The sequence below is a fragment of the Typopeltis vanoorti genome, chromosome 19, assembly GCF_054136105.1.
Source record: "Typopeltis vanoorti isolate ZY-2024b chromosome 19, IOZ_Tvanoo_1.0, whole genome shotgun sequence".
NCBI classification, from domain to species: domain Eukaryota; kingdom Metazoa; phylum Arthropoda; class Arachnida; order Uropygi; family Thelyphonidae; genus Typopeltis; species Typopeltis vanoorti.
The window spans coordinates 83,645,144-83,669,596 of NC_143567.1; the positions used below are offsets into that span (position 1 = coordinate 83,645,144).

The 24,453-nt window shown below is 35.0% G+C and overlaps 1 protein-coding gene across 1 annotated transcript; it reads right to left on the reverse strand.

The window, feature by feature from the left end:
- Positions 1–489: 489 nt before the first annotated feature.
- LOC150096306 (chondroitin sulfate N-acetylgalactosaminyltransferase 2-like) lies at positions 490–21,376 on the reverse strand. The gene is made up of 3 exons (XM_090409278.1): positions 21,006–21,376; positions 12,405–12,498; positions 490–2,260 (listed from the first exon to the last, which is right to left on the reverse strand). The coding sequence occupies exon 3, from the start codon at positions 2,231–2,233 to the stop codon at positions 617–619; it is 1,617 nt and encodes a 538-aa protein (XP_090265404.1). The 5' UTR covers positions 2,234–2,260; positions 12,405–12,498; positions 21,006–21,376; the 3' UTR covers positions 490–616.
- Between the last annotated feature and the right edge of the window lie 3,077 nt (positions 21,377–24,453).

Genomic DNA, 24,453 nt, shown 5'->3' on the forward strand with positions numbered 1-24,453 from the left:
ATTTTCTGTACCCCGATTAAAAAGTCCCGTCTCTTGTACAGAATAAATATAAATGATGAAAAGTTCTTGTAGCCGGTAATTGCAAACAGAGAAGACAAATGATGTTAAGAAAAGCAACATAAATCATCTCTAAGACCAAGTTCCTATCTGTTACTAGAAACTTTAAATATAATTAATGGAATGAAAATCGCGGTATTTGGATCCGTTGTATCATCGACGAGATATTTCTTTAGGATGTGCAGAAAGTTGTAATCAGTTTACATCATGGGAACTTTAATCATTCATCTGTTTAAATTGAAACCGCTGCATTTAATAAATTGTCATGTTTGGTCTTGGGAATTTCGCTTGACGTTGATCAGTGACACTCACGGTTAAAAATAGCCAGGAATAGAAATTCTGATATTGTATAAAAGAAGAAAAAAAAACGGATAATTTACAATATTTTATTACAATATAAAAATATTGAATTATTCACATAAACACACAGAAACTTGTCCCAGAAGGGGGTAACACTAAGGGATAGTTTTTCTTCCCCAAAACTTTCCGCGTCAAATAAATAACAGGAAGAACTTCAAGGCGAACAGAACTCGTTAACATGAACCACAGTGAAACCGATTTATTCTACTGCAGGATCAGCGGCATCGGGACTGTCCAGAACGTTAGTACTAGGAGAAACTCCGTCTTCTTTGGACGACCCCTTTTCGTGTCGTTTCAACTCGTCTTTGAATGCCAGCAGACCTAGCTGAGCATGCGACACTTCGCTGAGAGCCCTCGACCTCAGACAGGCCCGATGTTGGTCCACGCTCAAGTTCGCGTCGCACTTCTTTTCGTGCCACATGTGAAAAATACCCGGATCGGTTGCCCTGACAACGGTCAAAGTGCTTTTGACGTACTTCCGGTACAGCATCACATCTTCGCCTCCCCAGCCAACAATTTCTTCATCGAATCCACGAGTCTTCAGGAAGTCGCTGCGGTATTGGCAGGTCATGCCGTATCCGAAGTCCCGCCAGAATCCCGTGTCGCGCGATATGACCAGCTGCTCGGTTTCAGAAGGAATTGGCTTTCCCTGCAAGGAGTACACGATCGAGGGGTTGTAGAGACTGAAGACAATTGGGTAATAGACTTTTTTCCCTGGAGAAGTGTTCAGTCGACACCTTTCTAAGAATTTGGCGGAGAATACAACGTCTACGTCACACAGAAACAGAATGACGTCACCTTTACTCCAATGCTGGGCTCCAACTTGCAGTCCTTTTCCTCTGGAGAATGTCTCGTTGATGGTAAGGAGATTCAGATTCCTGAACTTCGTTTCCCTGGAGATTTTTGTGAGGATCACTTGAACGTCGTGCAGACCTTCCTCTCCGAAGTAGACCACCGTCAGGAACACTCGACGGTCGTGACGTATCCCGACTTTGACGAACTTCTGCATGAAACTGCGGAAAGTGTCTATCCTACCTGATAGCGGCAGGATGATGTTGATCATTTCTTTGGTCGTTTTCACCACCTCGTCGCTGACCACGTGCACCTGAGCGAAAGGACGTATGAGGACCACCTTGTGATACGCGCGTGACACATTTTTCTCTTTAAAGTAGAGTTCGTATTGAGTTCCGGTAGTAGGTTCGTTTCTGAAGATGCCTTCGACGAAATCGTCCACCGTGTAGCGTTGTTTGCCGTGTCGATCTTTATTAACGACTTCCAATGTCCGAACGAATACTTCCAGCAAATCTTTTCTTTTGAATCCAATGGGTTTCTCCACTACTCGTTTGCCCAATCCTAGTTCCACTGGATAAACCCTACTGAAAGTGAATTGGCTGAAAGGAATGACTTCGTATTCGTTGTTCAACTGGACTCCGTGTTTAATTTCGGCCGCGTTGATTTGTTTGGTGATGAATTCCGTGCAGTCTTCAATAATAGGCATGTCCGATTGCACCATTTTAATTGGGATTGGATCAACGTTGTCCTGTTGTGCTTGGAAACCCTGTAATTTCTTCCTTAGTTCGGCAATTTCTTTCTGTAATCTATGAGTTTCTAATTTAAATTCTTCTTCTTTCTGCTTTAGTGTTTCTGTGTAGTAATTCTGTTGTGGAGGGCTAGATTCTGGAGACATCGGTCCAGACACCAAATTGTCTGCAACACGCAGTTCCTCATCTAATTTCAATCCACAACGACCAATAAACACCACAGAAGCCAGAGATATACCAAAAAGTAGAAGAACTACTCGTGTTACAAGTCTCATTGCTTAATAATCATATAGAAACAATATCTGAAAGGGAAAAAATTGATAAAAATAAACTCTTTGAAAAAAATCAAAATATATAATTTGAATATAAATAGAAATAGCACTAAAATATAACATTAAGTCAAGTATTTATAAATAAATTATATTGATATCTTTGAGATGGTTGTTTTAATATATATTGGAATAAGTGAAATTTTAACAAAAAGTCATTTTCAGGACTACCAGGGTAACAAATGGCAATGAAGTTTTAACTGAGGCTCGGCTATTGCCGTTACCCAGCCATGACTAGAGCTTTTTAGCTCAACAACACTCCATCCACACAGATTTTCTTCATTCAGATGACGGGATAAAGAGTCAGGAACTCAGTCCATCGCCCAGTTCTTATAACTATAAGAACTATCTTTGAGATATTGATAACATAAAGTTCTTTTCAGGACTTCCAGGGTAACAAATGGCAATGCAGTAGCCAATAAAGATTTAACTGAAGCTCGGCTATTGCCGTTACCCAGCCATGACTAGAGCTTTTTAGCTCAATAACACCCCATCCACACAGATTTTCTTCATTCAGATGACGGGATAAAGAGTCAAGGACTCAGTCCATCGCCCAGTTCTTTTAAGAACTATCTTTAAGATAACAATGCAGCCCCAATTATATCAATAAATTTTATAAGTAAAATTCACACCCAAGTGCGGAAAATAACTCAAAATGCCTCACTCCAATCCAACAACAAATCAGTTTCACCAACAGAAATATATGAAATTTTAAGAAAATTAAATAACAAAAAGCTCCGTGTCCAGATGGAATAACAAACAAGGTACTCACGTTACTTCCCCGCAAAGGGGTTATGCATCTGGTAGCCATCATTAATGCCATCCTTCGTCTAAATTATTTCCCAGAGCGATGGAAAATTGCCGACGTTTTCCTAATCCCCAAAGCTGGAAAAAATACACAGTTTCCTGAAAATTACACACCACTCAGCCTTCTTTCAGGCATAGGTAAAATAGCCGAACGTGCTATTCTCACACGGGTTCAAGAGGCAACAGACATCAACCATGTCATTCAAGATTAACAATTCGGCTTTAGGAAATATCACTCCATAACGCTACAAATTTACAGAGTTATCGAACACATAATTCAAGGGTATGGCAGCAACACTCTGGCGCAGTATTCCTGGACATCACTCAGGTATTTGATAGAGTGTGGCATCACGGACTAATTTTTAAACTGCACAAAGTTGGTATTCCATTACCACTAGTTCTACTTATCAAATCATATCTAAATAACAGAACATTTAAAATAAAAATCAACGGTATCAGATCCACAGAGAGGAGAATCACAGCCGGAGTCCCTCAAGGTTCCCTGCTATCTCCCCTACTCTTCTCCATATATATGGCAGATCTCCCCAAACTGTCCCCAGCTATCACCGCTCTTTATGCCGATGACACAATCATTATAGCCAGATCCCTCCGTCCACACCTGGCCACAATCAAGCTGCAGAGAGCAGTCAATGAATTGGAGGATTGGTACACCAAGTAGCGTATCGCAATTAGTCCAAACAAAAGCTCTGCAGTACTTTTCACCAGACGTAAAGCAGACCCGAATATAAGCATACAAATGTTTGGTAAAATCATCCCTTGGCGCAATTCTACCAAATATCTGGGAATTCATCTTGATAGACGTCTAAACTTCAGTCATATATGGATAGTGTCGCCACTAAGGCAAGTCAGACCATAGCACAGCAATATCCACTTTTGAATAGGAACAGTTTCCTAAGCATAAGCAACAAAATCCTCCTTTTCAAATCGGTAATCACACCGCAACTAAATTACACCTCTCCAACCTGGGGTCACACGACTAAAAGCAACATCAACAGACTTCAGATAATACAGAATAAATGCCTAAGAATGGCATTTAATGCCCCATGGTTCATCAGAAACATCCAGTTACATCAAGAAGCCAATCTTCCATATATTAAGACCTACATGACAAGCATTGCGGAGAAATTCTTCACAATCACGGATAATCACCCAAATCAGCTAGTTCGACAGGCAGCGGACTAGAAGCCCTCAGATCGTTTCAAACATAAAAAACCGAAATCCGCCATCGCAGGAGAAAGCCGACACAGCCTCAATACTCACAATGAGCGGGTAAATTACCCACAATAATCTCATCACCCACAATCTAAAATCCAGATGAAGGGATAAAGAGTCAAGGACTCAGTCCATCAACGAATTAATTTCAAAGTTCAAATATTTTAAAGATATAATATATAATATAAACACGACCCTGAGATGCGGTGATTAATAATACCTTTGGAGGGATGGCAATGCTGTAGCCAATGAAGTTCTAACTGAGGCTTGGCTATTGCTGTTACCCTCTTGCCATGATCAGAGCTTTAATAGCTCAACAATACCTTATCCTTACACAGTCCTCTGCAGATAACGCGGAAGATGAAAAGCATTCTTGCTTCGCCCCTTTAAGCTAATCCTTATAAGGACTATAAGATATAGAGGATGGGAAGCTGAGTTAATTGACCGTGAGATGCGGTGATTAATACCCTTGGAGGGTAATGGATGGCAATGCTGTAGCTAATGAAGTTTCAACTGAGGCTCGGCTATTGCTGTTACCCTCCTGCCATGATCAGAGCTTTAATTGCTCAATAACACCTTATCCCTACACTGTCCTCTACAGATAACGGGGAAGATGAAAAGCATCGCCCCTTTAAGCCAGTCCTTATAAGGATATAAGATATATCAATGTATATATGATAACATTTCAATGTATATATGATAACATTTGCTGTAAGATATCTATGAATAAATTGTATTGATATTAGATACGTCAAATGGAATCACATATATAATACTGAATCTGTATAAGAGCATTGGAGTTAAATTATATAAAGCACATAATTACAGTTGGCTCTCAGAAGCCACTTAAGAGGGTTAAGAATACTTGGAAAACCTTTCCTAAATTTCGTCCGGAGACAAACGATTGTTTACACGAACCACTTCAGTGCTGCGTGATTTAGATATTGCCTACTTCCTTGGAAAAGCATCTTATGTTAATAATACTTGGGAATGAAACTGTCCAGGCTAACAATAAGATCCTCATACGTGTAACCTGTTATCTACATTGTTTAATACTACACATGTATCGGAAGCATCCTCTTTCTAAGTGGATAAGTTTCCGATCACACAAGTTCTAGATGATTTATGTAGCACGTTCTGAGACCAACTCAGAACATAAGTCTTAAAATGCATTTGGATTCTTTGTAAACACAAATATTGTGTGGGAGTCACTGGGGGAGTTTCGTATCTGCACGGTCAACTGAAAAAAATACAAAAACAAAATGAAAATATTACATTATTTTATGACCATTTCTGTACTTTTCAATATAAATTGAATCAACCAATGGGATCCTTGATGACAAACTATTTCCTCGTCGTTAAAAAGGGAGCGACAAATGGTTGATTGAAAGCTGATACCGCAATGCAGTAATAACGAAGCTATTCCGATGCCAACAATAATTGTAATAAACGACCACGCTTAATAGATACGGAAGGAAGAAATCTTGAACGTACTTTTCTGTTTCTCGTTGTTCCTTCCGAAGACATAAGACGTTTCTCAAGTGCTCAGATAAATCAGCCCAACTTATTTTCAGGAAATGATGACAGAAATTTAGCCGCGCGGAACGAACGAACACCACTCCTCCATCTAGCTTTACTTTCTTAGCATCGGTCACTGAGGACGTACGGGGAGTCCCTTTTATTTAATGTTAGCAGATGCCTTAGTGCACGGGGGGTTAGCAATATGAAAGCTGATTCGTCTGGCGGAACCTCTGATTAGTTTCTCGAAGTTTTCTACAGAAGGAAGAGAATGAATCGCTATTAAGCTCGTGTCTAATAAGCGACAGTAAGAAGGCTTCGTTTTTTCGGTGAGAGAGAGAGAAAGAGGAAGGACTTCTTTAGTTTTCCAATCTCGACATGAATGCTATAGTCTGCTTTTTCCAATCTCATCCGACTAATTCAAATTTAGGTCATCATTCAAATTCTAAACCGGATTTTTAAGTTTTCTATCACAGATTTAAAATCTCATGACCACAGCGCATGCGTGTAGCTCTCTGTCATACTTGTGCGGTTCACAGTACAATTGGAATTACTGCCAAAAAGAAACTAAAGCTGACTACAATCTTATGCATGTTAATTCTGTGTGTTCTCTGGGCAGATTGTCTATTTTGTGGGATGAAAATTCTGGCAACTTCAGTTAAAGAGCTCTTAAGATTTTTGCGTCGTTGTACTTATGGTTACATTAAGGAGGTCCACAGTAAAATAAAAAGTATGTTTTATGTTGAGTTTCAGACTGCAGTTATTACAATGGAAATTCAGCTTATAATCATGAAAGATTCCATCTGAGCCATGAAGCATAAATATTTGTCTCTGCTAAGGGAGAATACAATCAGACAGTGAATGCGAACTGGTTTGAAGCGAAATAGGATTTTCACATAGCCTGAGAAATCTCAGAGATTTCCTCCGTCTTACATTATGCTTATCCAGTTAAAGTTTTCTTGAATGAGAAGTTCCCAGATTTGCTGGAAATGCCGATTCCACCTCATGACCTTTTAGATTTTATTATTATTTTGTAGGGACACATTAAAGAATGTATCCAAAGGATGTGGCATTTCCTGCATCTAATAATAATTGTTAGTTGCGATTCTGGTACAGCGGACATGCTTAAAGATATTTTGCGAGATAAAGAAAGGTCTAATACTGTCTTCATATTCGTCAGGCCACTGTGGATGAGCATATGTAAAGGTGAACTGAAAGACAAAACTGGTTATTTTCTGCATTTGAGTAGAAAAACTACGCGAGACTTATACATGATTTTTTGATTCTACTAGAGCTAGATTTCCATTTAGATTCTGAATGTTGGGAAGCATTCCACATGGAGAGTTATCTACCAACTAATCTTCAAAAGTTAGGACTGAATGATCTCCCATTAGGAAATAAATAAGTCCGATAACACTTTTTAATTTTTCGGAAAACTTCGGTCTAATTTTATACTAAAAGAAGACTAGAAAATAAAGAAGATATATTTCGGGAAACGTAACAATTGAAGATCAGGCCATTAAGTATTATATGTTTTTAAATATTACTATTGTGCATGCATATTAGGCTTTGCAGCTTCGAAAGTCAACGTTGCGACATAAACGTTATAGTCTGCTTTTTCCAATCTCATCCGACTAATTCTAATTCAGGTCAACATTCAAATTCTAAACCGTATTTTTAAGTTTTTTTGTCACAGTTTAAAATCTCATGACCACAGCGCATGCGGGTAGCTCATTTATTGGTCTCAGCAATCATTGACAAGAAAAAAAAAAAATAGTAGATCATAGTCTAATTATGCCCATGAATAAACTACTTTTCTAGAAGTGAAGTACACCAGTCATATTAGTACATCATTTATAACTGTCTAAAACAACGGAAGCTCCATAATTCGCTGGTGGACAAATGAAGAAAAACATTTCTACGTTACACTGTCCGATAACAGAATTCCTCCTAACAATGGTTAAGAAGTACTACCCACATGTAGGGCCGCGCCAACCCGAGGGTGCAAAAGGTGCACCGCACCTGGGAGGCAACATTGATAGGGCGGCAAGAAACAAATATCAAATATTTATTTTATGTAGCTAATATCTAATTTGGATTAAATAATGCAGTATATATTGATGTCAGACGGAAGAAAAAGATTTTATGGAGCAGAATATAGAAAACGAAGAGCACAGAATGACGAAAATGTAAAAAAAAATTACGACTCCTATTTCCAATTATTTTTCATCTACATCTTCATGTAGAGACAAATCTTCAGTTGCTCGAGAAAATTTTGAAGATTCTTCATCTTCTGCCATACATTTAACTGAAGATTCTATAGCTTCTAAAGCACGATGCTTAGAACATTCATCTTTCACTTCTGAAGCTCTCAACAGCTCACTCGGTTCACCTGAAGAAACAGGTGACAAAAGCGTGTGCAATACAAGTATAACAACTGAAAACTCTCTTACGAATTCTATCCTTGAGCATGATTTTGATGATCCAAGAAAGTGGCCTTTAAAAATAACAGATAATCTCAAAATGGTTCTAATAGATGTTGGACCAAAACAAATATATGATACTGATTTTCCAAAAGATTAAAAAAACAGATCATTTTCAGCAGATTATTACTATAAAGGATTAAGTAATAACGAAAAGATACACACAAATTGGTTATTGTATTCTAAATGCAAAAATTCAGTATATTGTTTTCCTTGTAAACTTTTTAACGATAAAATTAATGCGTTCAATGATGCAATTGGTTGTTGTTGCGATTGGCAACATTTATCGAGAACATTAGAGCGCCGTGAAAAAAGTGAAGCACGTATCAAATGTTACAAGTCATAGAACGATTTATAAAAGTCATTTATAAATAATAATAAAATAGATGCGGTAAATGAACAATTAATGAAACTAGAAAAAATCATTGGAAATCGGTAATAGAAAGGATTATTTATACAGTTCAATTTTTAGCAGGACAAAATTTAGCTTTCAGAGGTAACAGTAATAAACATTTTGAAGATAGCAATGGCAATTTTTTAAAATTAATAGAAAATGTAGCAAAATTCGATAATGTAATGGCAGTTCATATAAGTCGAATACAAACAGATAAGAACAAAATGCCACATTATTTAGGCGAAAAAATTCAAAATGAAATAATTTCAATAATAGGAGAAAAAATAAAATCTAATATTGTTAAAATGCTAAAATTAAATAAATATTACGCTATCATTTTAGACACCACTCCAGACGCATCTCACGAAAATCAATTAAGTATTGTTGTAAGATTTGTTTACCTCGATAATGACAACAAGAAAATATAAATCAGAGAACACTTTTTAGGATTTTATTCAATTACTAACTCAACAGGCGAAGGTTTAACAAATTTTGTTGTAGATTTTTTGCAATCAGAAAATATAAATCTTTACGATTTACGTGCTCAAGCATATGATAAAGGGGCAAACATGAAGGGCAAAAATCAGGGTCTCCAAAAGAGAATATTAGATATGAACCCATGGTACGTTATACGTACCATGTGCCGCTCATACGCTTAATCTATTTGTAAATGATGCTGCAAGTGTTCCGCGTGAAATAGCAAATTTTTTTTCATTAATTCAGGAAATATATATATATATATATATATATATATATATATATATATATATATATATATATATATATATATGATGGTCAAGCCGCATAGACGCTGTAAAAGCTTTAAGGTATATTGAAAAGGTTAATTTAGAAAAAATATTTTTACACTTATTTTTTATATTCTTTATACATTTTATATCAAGATAAATCAAAAGATAGCGACACAAGGAACGAAGCTGAATCATTATTATTAAAAATTAAATCTTTCAAATTCATATATTCTCTTGTTATATGGCACCAAATCTTATCGAAAATTAATATCATAAGTAATTCGATGCAAAAACCGGACGTACTTATGTCTACAATAATGAAAATGTTGATAGACCTAAAAATTATTTAAAGGATTGTAGAACAGATGAGGCATTCAAAATATGTTAGGGGAAGCAACCGAAATTGCAAATACAGTGGATTGTGATCCAATTTTTCCTTGTATGCCAATAGTCAGACCTCGGAAAACAAAAAGATTATTCTCGTATGACAGTGAAGATGAAGTTATTGAATGGCAAGAACAAAATTTCAAATCAATTTTTATTTAGTTATAACTGATATAGCTATTTCAAAACTTGAAAGATTTACATTATTGAAAGACCATAATGATGTTTTTGAATTTTTAAGTAACATTTATTTATTAAAACCAATGGAGAAAAAAAAAATTAAAACATTGTAAAGATTTGGAGATAAAATTGACAGATGGTAAAGATTCTGATATAAACTCCTTGGAATTATGCGAGGAAATAGAAAATATTTTAATCTGTCTTAATCCGAATATGAACGCATGTTCGGTACTTGAGTTTATATTATCGAATGATCTTAGTGTTTTCCCCAATTTGTCAATAACACTAAGAATTTATTTAACAATACATGTGACTGTTGCAAATGGCAAAAGATCCTTTTCAAAGCTGAAAATTATAAAATATATCAGCAGTACAATGACACAGGATAGACTCATCAATTTAAGTCTTATTAGCATAGGACATCAAATTGCTACTAATTTAGATATGGAGGATATAATAAATGATTTTACTACAAAAATCACGTCAAGTAAATTTTACATAAAGGCATGTGCAATTAATCTGTGTTTATATTAAGAAACAATTGTTGTTCTTTTTTTGTTTGTTTTTTAAAAAATGTTAAAAATAACTATGCGAAACTATGTATTCTGTGTTTTTAATAAATAAGACATGTAACTTTTGATTAGCATAAATTGTTATTTTATTTATTGTAGTAAATGCTACATACAATTTCTTTTAGTTATTTAGTTTTATTTTTTTTATTTATTTTTTAGTTATTTATTTATTGTAGTAAATGCTACATACAATTTCTTTTAGTTATTTTTTTAAGGGACGGCCGATAAAAGTTTGCACCCGAGCGGCCAATAACCCACATTTTCCCCAAAAGATACCTATAAAACACGAATAAGCACCTACGAAACAGGAACACAAAGCACCTATTCGTATACAGGAATAGAAATGAATAAGTCAAACTATTACTATCCATTCCCACACTGTATTGTAAAGAGTGCCATACTCGCAGCCTCATTAATAGTGGGCAAAAAACGTCATTTCTTAGATTTTTATCATATAAACATTAATTCCTTAAGGCTATGCAATTTAAAATTTTAATTGTATCAAATGCATTTAAAATACAGCAATAATCAATAACTAAATAAAAATACAGCAATAATAAATAACCTAAAGCTCTCTACAGAAGTACAACAATGGACAAAAAGTTTGCATTTTTCAATTGTTATCTGCAACAATGGAAAACATTCTTTGGTGTAGTAAACAGAAAATGTAGACACACAACAATCGACTTACTGTTTTGATTACAAACATTCTCTTTATACACAAACCTTATTTGAAGCAATATTAGAAAACTCAGCAAACTGCTTGAGATACAACATACGCTACTATGATTTCAATCATTCACTGATGCAAAAAGATACTTCAAAGTCAGCACCAACAAAAAAAAAAAAAAAAACCTTCTCGGCGGATGATGTTTTCGTATATTCTACTAATACATTTTTTCCCCTGTTGTTGAAAGAAACTTCGAAATTCTTCTGCATTCCTTCACTTGTCTCTATGGTAACCGTGATTGAAGTCGACATATGACAAATTTCCAGGTCAGTGTATTGAAGCGTTCACCAAATTTGGTCAAAAGGAATGGATATCGGTTAATCCAACCAGGAACACTTGTATCGTCAGCTTTCCTGCTTTTTTTTTTCTTTCTTTCTCGCTTCTCCTCTTGCGATCTCGTCAGTCAAGCAACATAACATTCCACCTTTATTATTATTCTTTTCTTTCGTATTGAAGTGTGCCACTGTGGTAAGATTAGCACGGGTGTTTTTGCTTTTCCATGTTAGCATAGAACATCAGAGGATGGCAGGCAGACCGAAAAAATATTTAGCTGAATAACATATTTATTGTCTCCAGGGGTAGTAACGTCATAGAAGAACATTTCGATTGGTAACCCTCGGAAGACAATGCATACCAACAACTTCTAGTTCGGGATTATTACATTCCAATAGCTTGCTGTACAACTAAAGGAGAAACATATTGGAATATTACATGAATTTTTTTCTTCATTCAGAAGCATTTCCCAAGTTGTTTTTGACTTCAAAAATGTTGCTTTTTTAAATCGAACCCTCCCATTTCTATCTGGCGAAATAGTTTCAACAACTTGCATATAAAATATTTGAGTCATACTTGCACTCGTTCCTAAGAGAAAATGAAAATTATTCATTGAGTTTAAATCTTCGAAGAAATACATCCCGAAGGTTTGTGCTCCACAGATCCCGTATATAATACGCACATATTTTTAATGAATAATATATACTCTTGAGTGACGTCAGATGACGTATGTCATTAACAATAAAACTACATTATTGACATCGCACGAAAATCAACAATGTAACAGTTCTTACCTTTATATTGAGTGGAAATTTTCGTGCCAGTTTCAGTCTTCCATATAAGTCAACAACATGTCCCATCTTCTGTTTATTATTTATTCATTGTCATCTATTGATAAAAAAGAAAAGAATACATATTATTAAATTATATTGCTACAATATTAAAAATCCTACAAGAAGTGCACAAATATTTCTACGGATCCTTCCCCAACCCCCACAACTAAGAAACCTGTTTGTGAAGTAGAGGTCAATAAACTAAAGTCCAAAGAGATGAAATCAATGGGCGTAATTAGTATTACACACACACGACGATATGGAAGATTAAACTTTGAACAATAGGTCAGAGTTTGTAGCAACGATGTTCCCTCATGAGAAAGTAAATAAGTCCAATCTCAAAGCATCTTAGTCGACAGAATTAAATAGGGTGTAATCCTCCTTAATCGTTCTTAAGTTCAACATTGTACTGTAATGGCGAAGAAGTTAAATGTCAAATCCTTGTCAACCTGATGATTTCTACTCGATATTATTACTATCAGCCAATACTGGCAATGTTGATCATAATATATGCACAAGCTCTGACATTTCATTCCCAACAGGGATTAGCAGTACGAGACTGCCATTTGAAACGAGATTGTAGCATTATTACTACTACTATCTAATGCCAAATGGGAGCCAAGAATATCCGAATAAGGACTATGCATTTCGTGTGATTACAATGATCATTTAGTATTTCGAGTATCCTAAAATAGCCTCGGAACATGTATTATTATAGTAAGGATAAGCTAGTTTCGATTCGGATTGGTTAGCTGTTCTCATATGAGGTTAACGGTTTTACGAAAAACTGGAATTTTTCATACCCCCAAAATACATGTAACTGACATTATACACCAAATATAATATAATATAAAATATATTATAGACTGCAGACGCTAGCAAACAGGAGAAAGAGGGGTGATATGATTGAGGCTTAGAAACTTCTGAAACGATCATATAAGATTTCAATTGAAGGAATTTTTCAATTTAATGAGGGTGTGGAAAGAACGAGAGGGCATCCTTGGAAGCTGAGAATGAAGGCCCCAAGAAGGGTGTGAGGGCTAGATTTTTCTCTCATAGGGTGGTGCGTGATTGGAATGGATTGCCACTGGATGTTGCGAGTGCAAGCAGCGTGAATGAATTCAAGAATAAGTATGATAGCTGGTGTCTGTATTATGTGGCCTCCCTCGATGAGTCTGACTCTCTGGAAGTCTCTCTTAATAATAAATTAGATTAAGGGTTAGGTAATCCGAAAGCCCAGCTATGGAGACCAAATATGGCGCTTCTTCAAGCCACTTAGACCCCAATAGTCGAAGAAGATTGTCTACGACCTAATAATTATGTAATATAATTTATATTATTATTACCTGACGCCTCTATGAGCATATCGCGAGGAGCTCGCCACAACTCACCTTACTATTTTGAAACATCTCCAATCTCTACATGACTATATGCACAATACACAATGCCATCTATCGCCACTAATAGTATATTTTGTCTATAAACTGTATGTACTATAGTCTATTTGCATTTACCCTCTCGCAAGCCGGTGATGAAAAACCTCGAGTTTGCTGGAGGGTAAAAGCCTGTTAGCTGCGTTATGAGATCGGTTAAATGAATTCCATCCCAGTTTCTTCTTGAATTTCATTGTTTAATTCTGGCAAGTTAGGAACATATGAGTGAAACGTACAAATATCCCAGTCTATCTCCATTAAAGAAATTAATTGACTGCGGATTCTCAAGTTATGCGACATTTTGAAGAGTAATGCGAAACTTGTATATTTATACAGAATCTGTAACCAAATGAAAATTGGAAGATAAAATAAAAAAATGTGAAACCAAAATAAGCAGACAACACAAAATGGTTCATATCCGTTTTCATTATTTCTTATTATCGTTTTGAGATGCTTTTTTAATTTAAAATAATAAATATATATTATTTATTGATCGATATTGTTTGCAAACATATTTTATTTTTCTTAGAAAGTTGTTTTCAATTTAATATTTTTAAACAAACTTTCTTCAACATTAATTAGTAAAGTAATTTTAATAAATAAATTAATAAAACTTAAAGCAACCGATGAAAAAATTTAAAGATTAAAGTACACCTTTAAGTGTTTCATATCATAATTTTACAATAGATTCATGGAATAAAATAAACATTTGTATTGTACATGAATAAAATGGAATATTTGTATTTGTATTAATGAAAGTAATAATTTGTTTGCAACATGCTCAAGTTTCATAGAGCCTTCAGGAATTTGCTGGCCTTAGTGCCAGAAAAGTTAACATACCCGACCAATCGATCATCATTAGAGGGGGGGGGGGAACATTTGATCGCTTTGTCGGTAGTAACCACCATCATTATTGAAGGCCTGATGTGGAAAAATGCCGTGTTTGATCTCTAGAGAGGGGTTTGGGGACTATGTAAAATATATAAAAAATAATTCCTTCGCCCTAGTACGCTACTGATGTATTATAGGTTTTCAACTGGGTACGTCGAAACGATACCAATAATGATATCACTATTATAGATGTGCATAATATAATATTATGTACAGTTATTCTATAATTAATGATATAATAAAAAGCGAGTTAAAGGGCATGGTATATTTGCATAATCAGTATTTGAATAATGTGTAATATTTTGATAATTTCATAATGGCAGTAGATAAAAAAACTTAATAAGAGCGATGATGTTTTTTTTTTTTTTTTTTTTTTTTTTTTTTTTTGTCCTTCAATGTTGCACTCATTCCAAAGATGTGCCTTCTCAAGAGAAATGACTTCACTTCCGGTTGTGACATTCAGTTGATGACTAGACACTACATTTTTCCACATGTCGACGTTCTTTGTTTCACACACACTCTAGTAAAAGGAGGTCCGCACTCCCACTTGAAATAACGGCTACAATTTTTTTTTTTCAATATTCGCTTGTTCTTACATAACTCGTAATCATTTCTGGAACGACATTTTACAGCATCTGAGACTCATAGGAAAGATTTCCACACACCCACACTGTGTCAGACTGCCAGCGTAGTTGTCGTGTATGCTATTGATTTATTGATGATCGATCGCTAGAAGCGAAACGTGCAGACGTAGATTTCGTAACGTAATGGAGCGAATGATCTGTGTCGAGACTTTCATCTGTCCACTTAAGTACCTCTGAGTCTGGCCGTGCCTTGTGTTGCGTTTCCTCATTCCACAGGTCACAAGTCAGCTCGAATATCCTTATCACTTTACGAAAATGCAGTTCTATAGTCATTCCTTCCGCTCCCTCTCACAGAAAGAATCGACTGCAATTGTCCACGCCGTAAGCTGATATAAAAGTCTTCAATAATGACGCATTTCTTTAGTAAGAGCGACAGAATGCGAGTCTAATTCGCTTTGACTAAATGGTTTATCTTTTGATCTTATAAACCTCGTAATTAGCTTTCATCTTCATATTAATTTAAAACGATTAGCCATAGTTTTAAAACGGGAGTTCCCGGAGGAAAACACCCCACTTAAACTTATTTGTAACATTTCCCTTCTTCCTGTTCTCTTACAGTGTTTTTTTTGAGTATGGAAATAGGTTTTAAGATCCAGTGAGTCAACAGAGTATAGACGTTATGATAAATTAAACTCTGTATAGTTGATATGCATGTGTTGATGCTTGGGTGTTTATTTTTTTATCCTCATCCCATTATTATCCTACTTCTAGTGTTTAATTAATATCACAAACTAAATTTTGCAAACTTCTATCTTTAAACTAAGACGAAAACTTGGCGGCTTGGGTGTTAAAAGTGTGTTTCTCTTCAGATAAATAATTAATTACTGTACCATCTTTCTGAAAGAGAGTTGATTAATTATTTGCCCTATAACACCGAGCCGAGATAAGCGCCCTCTAGTGCACATTACTGTAAATAGTTCAGAGCAAAAATATTTACTAGGGCACTTAGGACGAGTTGATTTTTCATTTATTTTATCGAAAGATTGTGTCGATTATTCATGTGTGAGTCGCATAATTCCTATTATAATAATTGTCAGCCTTGCGGAAAATGAGAAAATTAATTGTAACGAGGAACGTCCTTCCTTATCACAATGCTTTGGTTTCAACTCGATCTCATGGGAAATAAACTGTCTTATCTCGGGTGCAAGGCCCTAATAAGTGACACCAGACTGCATGTGGTAGTAGTTGGATTGTAATTAACTGAAACTGTTGGAGGAAATGAGCATCCCTTTACTATACTACTGTTGGAGGAAATGAGCATCCCTTTACTATACTACTGACAATCAGCTCTTTCTTTTAGAAACGAGCAATTATTTTAACGTATTAGTTTTAAATATACACATTCTGGTGTCATTAAGATCAAAAATAAAGTAAGGAACTCAATCATATGACGCGATGTCAAAATAGCTGAAAGTTCTTTCTGGGTAGAATGGATCGCATTAAAAAGATTCCACGAAAAATATATTGCAAGGACACGGTATTGTCCTTACGTTGTATGTTTACATATACTCTACTTAGATATTGACGCACGCCTCTAAATTAAACATTACACTGTTACTGGCTGAATAATACTGGTACATATCAGTTAAACTAGTCGCTTCGCTTTTGTTGGCACGAAGGCTGTTGACTTGTAAAGACCGAGAGTAAATATTGCATTTATTATCCAAATTTGGTGTTAGTTGGAGTACAGATGAAGGAGGAACATATTGTTTTAAAAGGCAGCTGTTTAGAAATATACCGAACGAATCAGAACAATATTGGAATCTCCTACAAACTTTGCTGTTTTTCCTGGATTTATCAAACATAATATATTGAATAATTGTCTTAATGTTTAGGGCAAACAAATATTTTTAAGTCAGATGAATAAGAAATATGAAAAATTTATCTGTTCAATACCCGTCCAACTATCAACCAATTGTCATCATCTAGATCCTCTCAGAACCACGTTTGATATGTTACCCTACATCACTTACTGCTGGAGGTTCTTAGAAACGTGTGCTGTTGCTCTTGACATTTCCAAGGTTTTCAGTCGTGTTTGACATCGCCTGCTTTGCAGACTTCCTTCCTTCGGTCTTCCTGCCACCCTCTGTAACTAAATGGCTAGCTTTCTCCGGTCGTTCATTGCGTCTCATGGTAGAATGCGCCTTTTCTTCGAGCTTTGTCACCGATGCAGGAGCCCCCCCTCAGGGATCCGTTCTCTCACCTACCCTCTTTCTCTTATACATAAATGATCTACTCTCAATCACTAAAAATCCTATGCATAGCTTTGCCGACGATAGCACTCTCCCCTCATCCTACTCATTTGACAAACCGTGTATTTCCCAGACATTCTTTAGATCAGATCTGCAGCCTGTGTCATATCATCTGTGTGATGATCCAGTCATCTTCAATGTTGCCAAAACGCAGTTCTTCCTTTTCTCTCGCAAAAGGCATCTCAGTTCACCTTCCCTCATCCTCAGTAATACACATCACCAGACAGAATGAACTCTCTCTCTCTCCTTGGACTGACATTTACCTCCAACCTCTCCTGGCACAAACTCGTCACATCAATGACTTACTCAGCTTCTAAAAAATCAGGCATTCTTTTCCGCTCAAGAAACTATCCCACCTCCCAGCTACTAACCCTAAGAAAATCCAAATCTGCCCAACCCTTAGGTCTTTAAAACAAATTAAGCTGCTCTCCAACATCCATTTACAGTACAACTGCGAACTGATCAAACCTGTTTCTCTTCTTCATTTATTCCATCTACTTCTGTACTCTGGAACAGACTTCTCCATAATGTCTTTCTAACAATCACAACCGACAGCTCTTTAAGAAGAATGTCAACAGATTTTTTCTTTCTCAACCCTCATCAACACCTCACACACGGCACTGATGTGCTGTAGGTTCTTGTACCTCTTGTGCGAGATTCAGTGTTTATTAGATTTCAATAAACACTGAATATGGCATGCTTATTGTCATTTTGCAAAAGAAAAGATTTTGGAGGATATTACTGTCTAATAAACAATTCAACAGAATTACTATGATAAATCCACACACGCAGTTATTGTTCGTTTCTTCAAATACTCGAACTATATTTTTCAAAATCATTCTGGCTGAAGTATTTATGTTTTGATTGCGACGGACCAATCAGTTTTTACAAGTTGCAATTTCAATATATAAAGGTGATTTAATCTGCGATATGGACTTTCTAGAAAAAAAATTATTTTGAAATTTTACAACACTAAAATTTGAAGAAAATGTCTATTCTGTTATCTATGATGATTCAATCAACCAAGACTAAACGTTCCCCTCTTTTATTATTATTTGTTTAACCCATCCCTTGGAAACCGAAATTGTATTAAGATTTGTATAAAAGATATACAAAATACTAATGCATATCAATTAATATATTTCATATTTTAAATAATACACCTATAAAACAAATATTTACATTTTATCATTTAAAAAAAAATTATGATATTTATTCTTATGAACTTAACAACCAAATACTTTCATAAATTTTTTAATTTTTTAGATTTTTTAATAAATCTAAAAAAATATTGAAACTATAATATATTTAAGAAAAACTCTTTAAATTTTTTGTATATTTTAAAAATTTGCCCAAATAAAGCATATATCTAATTACACCTATTATTTTATAATATGAACAGATTATTCATAAAATGTCACGAATTTAAGAGATTTCACGAAAACAGTGGAAGAACGGTTACCCTGGAAGGGTAATGGATGGCAATGCTGTAGCCAATGAAGTTCTAACTGAGGCGCTGCTATTGCTATTACCCTCCTGCCATGATCAGATCGTTAATAGCTCAATAACATCCTATCCCTACACTGTCCTCTAAAGATAACGGGGAAGATGAAAAGAATTCTTGCTTCGCCCCTTTAAGCCAGTCCTTATAACGACTATAAAGAAGAAATTCCATTGACCTGCGTCAAGGAATTTAAATACTCTTCTTCCACATTTGTCAGAGATTCGCTGAGGTTACTTAAGATCCCAGTACCAACTTTTCTTGAGGTAGTCTTACTACAGCTTCAATTAAATCAAAGTTCTTAATTTTTCTCGTTAACGTTCTAAAATACTACATATGTAAAATACGAAAGAAACATCTCATCGAGGAAAACAGAATCTACCACTGAATTAGGAACTGTTTCTTCGTCTATCTACCTCGCTTTTTGCATCAGGAAAGATGCCTCTTGGTTGATAAACGGTTCTTAAGGATGGGTGCAAGCTACCAATACTTAGTAACATCATACAAGGAAAAAACTAAAGTTAGCCACCTGTGATATAATAATATCAGTCTAATAATTTTCATTTGAACAAACTCGGGCTCTGAAGGCCAATATTAAAGCGGTCCCAAACCCCATTAGTGGGGGGGTTACCCGAAGCAGGTCTCCCCAATTTGTTTTTCATTGTTTTATTGGTATTTTTATTCTGCATTTCTGATTTTTACACAATTTTAATAAAATGTTCAGATTTATTTTTATTTTGTTTGCATTGTTTTTAGTATTTCCCCCATCCTGGGATTTTCCTTTAAACAGTATAAAGTCAAACGATCGTTTTAGAAGTACCCGGTGGGTCAACAAATTTCTGGTCAACTGAGGCCTTATTTCCTTCCTCTTAAACTATCTTACACCGATTTTTCTTCCTCTTCTGACTTTCATCGCCACTCCGGCTTATGATGAGAGACTTAAACTCACAAATTATAAAATAATCAAATTATATATACAGTTAATTATTGATGTATTATAAAATATGATAAAATGAGTAGAATTTTAAACAACTGAAATAAAAATAAATAATTTTAAATTTATTTTAAAATGATTAAAACAATTACATAGCTGCTGAAAAGTCTAGAGTTCGTATAAAACTCCAAAGAACTCTTAAAATTAAATATATTTTTATTTATTTAAAAGATCATATTGTACGTTAAAAAAAAAGGTGCTGACAGTTACTGATTTTACTGAATATTCACATGGAATATTCAGTAAAAATAGAAATAGAAAAAAGGAGTGCCTTGTCAACAAGATGATACATTTGTGCCCGAATGTTTAAGAAGAATCCACCCATTTTTGAGAAAGATGAGTGAGCGGCACGATATACACCCACTGTCCCTTGTGCATGCTGTAAAATAGGGCATTGGCACAAGTTACATGTACGAAAAGCAATACAGCGGAATGTTTACAGCGTTGCGTATACATTTACTTCAATATATCATTCCAACTTTGTAGTAATAGTTTAAGAAATGATCCGTAGCAAATAGTATCAGAATAATAGAAAAGAACAAATCTTAGAGAAGAGAATTTAATTACGCCTTGAATAAATATGTTGCATGAATTTCAATATCCTTTCATTGCAAGGAATTAAATACGTCTAAAAAATGAAACTACAATAAAAATAACTGAAAAAAAATTATGTTGAATAAAGTTAGTCAATTTCATAAAAAGAATACTCTCGTCCTCATAGTCACTAAACTGGATACTGTTTAATTATGATATCATGGTTCGTTTAGCACAAAATATCATTAAATTTAAATCAAAAGTTTTGACCATTTTATAATTAATGTTAAAAGAGATTGTAGTGAAAACTTACTGGTTTTCGACTATGGTCAGCTGATCGCAAAGCACCGATGTTAAAACTTGGCTTACCGGTTACCATAAGCAACATAAGTGGGAGAACAGTAAGGATGTTATTTTGGAATTTCTTTAAAAAAAAAAAAAAAAAGAAAGAAAAGCAAGTAGAAACTGCAAAAATCTCAGGAAAAACTTCTGATTGAAACTTTTTCCTTGCATTCGTTTACCATCTTGTTTCCTTCACAGAAACCCATCCTCTCCATACTCTCGACCCAACGTAAACATCCATTTCAGTCATTTTTTCCCCAACCTTCCTCACTCGTCCGCGCGCGCGCACATACACACAGAGGTCACGTCATGACAGAACTCGTAGCGCATATTTTCTGTTAGTAAAGTTGCTTACATCGCCTACCGCTCTTCCCGCCAGGGCATCTCAGATTTCACGAGACTCACTGAACGCTTTGTAGAAAATGCCAGATAAAGCGCATGCGCAATGACAATCTGCAAATCAAAGAGAGAGACTGCGACGGAATATCCCACGCACCCTTTTCTAGATGTTCATGTTTTGCTATTGGAGAAGTTAAAATTCTCTTAGACTGGCACTGGGAAAGATGTACCGAGTTAATACATATTTCATTGGCGTATGTTCAACAAGTTTTAATAAAATTATATAAATAATAATATTAAAATACTAATAAAATATTGAGACTTAAATTTTATTAGATTTTTCTAATAGAAACAGAATTAATCAATTAATTGACTTATTTATTCCAACACCCTTTTAAAAATTAATGTAGCTAAATATATAATAAATCTATTTTCACTTATGGTTGTTCGAGTAGTAACTCGGATTTATCGTATTTTTCTTTTGCAATGTTAAACACTTATGTAATGTAATAGTAATTATAGTGGAAGTTTACATTACATTTATTAATTATTTATATAATGCTAATAATAACTAATGTTTTGAGTGATTCTGCAATATTTAAAAACTATAATGACAGAGCTATTAATTACTATTGAAGAATATAGGAGAATCAGCATTTAAGTTCCCAACGTTACGGTTAAATACATAATGGATGGTGTTGAAACAGGAATGCGTTCTTCTAAATATATCAAATGATTCTTGAAAGAAAGAAGCCTTATTGAGTGTCGTAGAGAGGAAGTAATTCTGCGATGAGATAAAGCGAGTCTATTCTCTATAAAAGCCTGTGACATTTCCTCAGAGAGGGAATAAAGGATTCTTGTAGCCGTCTTTAAGAATACTGCCTTCTTGGAATAGGATAAAAAAAAACTGTTCGGACACATGATATTTGAATACAGTAATAGGAGAGTTTAAAATAACAAGAAATGGTTATAGTTCAAAATTAAACATGCTAGCATCATGTTTCCATATGGAAACAAGATGTGGCATGCAAAGATGTTAAATTTAATTGAGACAAAATGTACATTTCCTTGACTGAGCAGGAAGGATATAAATAAAGGATTTATACATTGATTTCAATTAGTCAAAAGAATTTAAATTAACTATTGCAGAACATTTTGTTTCCGTATTTATGAAAAAATAAAAAAAAAACTGTCAGAAAAATTTAAAGTAACCACTGAAATTGCAATAAAAAAAATCAATTCTGTAGCTGAAATAATCTTGTTAATAAAGATATTTATACAAAAATCAATATAAGAACCATGATAAAAAATATAGTCTGATAAACAGCGGTAACAGGTAATTTAAGAGGATTATTCAGCTCCATTAGCTTTAATATGCTTTCAGATGATACACCAAGCAGCCAATAAAAAATAATAGGGGATTTAATAAAGTAGACACATTTTAAGGTCGAAAACGAAATAAGGGAACATAACATAATATTTAATTTCGTAGCAAATGCCAAAATAAAAAAACAAGGGGATGTGATGTTATTAGTGATAATGCTGGTTTTTCTTAACATCCAACGTGGGTACACACACACAGCTAAGCTGTATGATTTTTTTTCTTTTTTTTTTTCAAAATAGCATTTTCCTTTCAAATGTTAACTAACCTAAGCAAGTTCTTAGACTTGTACAGGAAAAAATATAATTCTAAAGTTGAATTTGTTTGCTATTAATTCCATTTTTTTTTTTTTTTTTTTAGAAAGTCTGTTTCATGAGGATTTAGCTGTTTATAGACGAAAGCCTTATTTCAAGTAAACATCGCATTTGCTTCCTTGCTGCGTGTTTCTAAGACCAACATTTCTTGCAGTGTCCCAAGTAAGCCGGAAGTGCGCACCAAACACTGTTGTGGCGGTGACAGGCCGATTGATTACTTTGTACGACATTGGCTTGGCACTCGTAATGAGGGCCAGCTGTTGTTCTGGCCAGCGAATACTGATCGATTAACCAAACATCTGGATCTGTGAACACGAAGAGATGCTGTCCGACCTGGGCAACAATCAATTAGCAAGTGTTGAAGCAAGGGGAGCACAAGTAGGAGGAGGAAAGAGATGGAAAACAGGGTGTGTACAAAATCAGTTCAACTAAGCGGGTACGATGATCTTTGACTAGATAAAAGTTCGGAATAAGGATTCATCCATTAATTACGTGAATCCCTTGGGGAAGGGGGGGGTTCGAAGATTTCTTGTGTGACAATAAGAGACGTTATACGAAACAGAAAAAGTTCTTGTATTATGGACACTCGAATAGGCATAAGAAAAATAAAGTTTATTCTAACAATAGAGACTTTTTGTTTGTTTGTTTATTTGTTTACTAGGATCATGCCAAAGCAACTAAGGCTACCAGTGGCGAATTCTCCATGCTTGCTGCCCAAGCTCATTAATTGAGAAAGAAGTACTATTTATTTGTTAATAAATGCGTGCATTTATAAGCATTCCATTCAGGCTTTTATTTTTGTAGACAGAAGACGTCTTAAGCTTGCGCGGCAATAATTGAGCGTTGTGTATCGAAGGCCGACGCTAGTCAAGCTACTTTCGCTTTCTCGGTTGTGGGAGCATCCAGGTCCTCGCTTCAGCACTGTGATTTTATGCGCGCGCATAGCTATTTCCGCTCCCTCTACGTTATCTCACCCTGTTGCTTAAACACCGGCCATATGCAGTCAAAATAACTCTGGCCAGTGAGCTTCAGCCAGTCTTTACAAGTGTGTGTGTTGCTTGGGAAAATTAAGTTACAACCAAGTTTTTATGACGATGTTATTGGCCAGTTCATAAAGAAGAACCGTAGGGTAGAATTTGTATTCAAGTAGCTAAATTGAAAAAGATAGAATATCATTGTAAAATAAATGTTGTATTTGTATGATTAAATGTACATCAATTTCTAAATTTATAGTTTTAAATTGTCAGTAATTCATTAGTCCGCAAACCAGACTTCAATCACACCTCTCACTCCCTGGATGATAACAAGAGCAAGCGTGAACTTCAAGACCAGCATTCTCCCCTGAAGGCTACAATACCAATGTCTTAAGGCTAATAAGTGACTGT

Bases quoted from the DNA above. Each gene is read 5' to 3' on its own strand.
- LOC150096306 (XM_090409278.1), bottom strand. From the start codon at position 2,233: ATGAGACTTGTAACACGAGTAGTTCTTCTACTTTTTGGTATATCTCTG.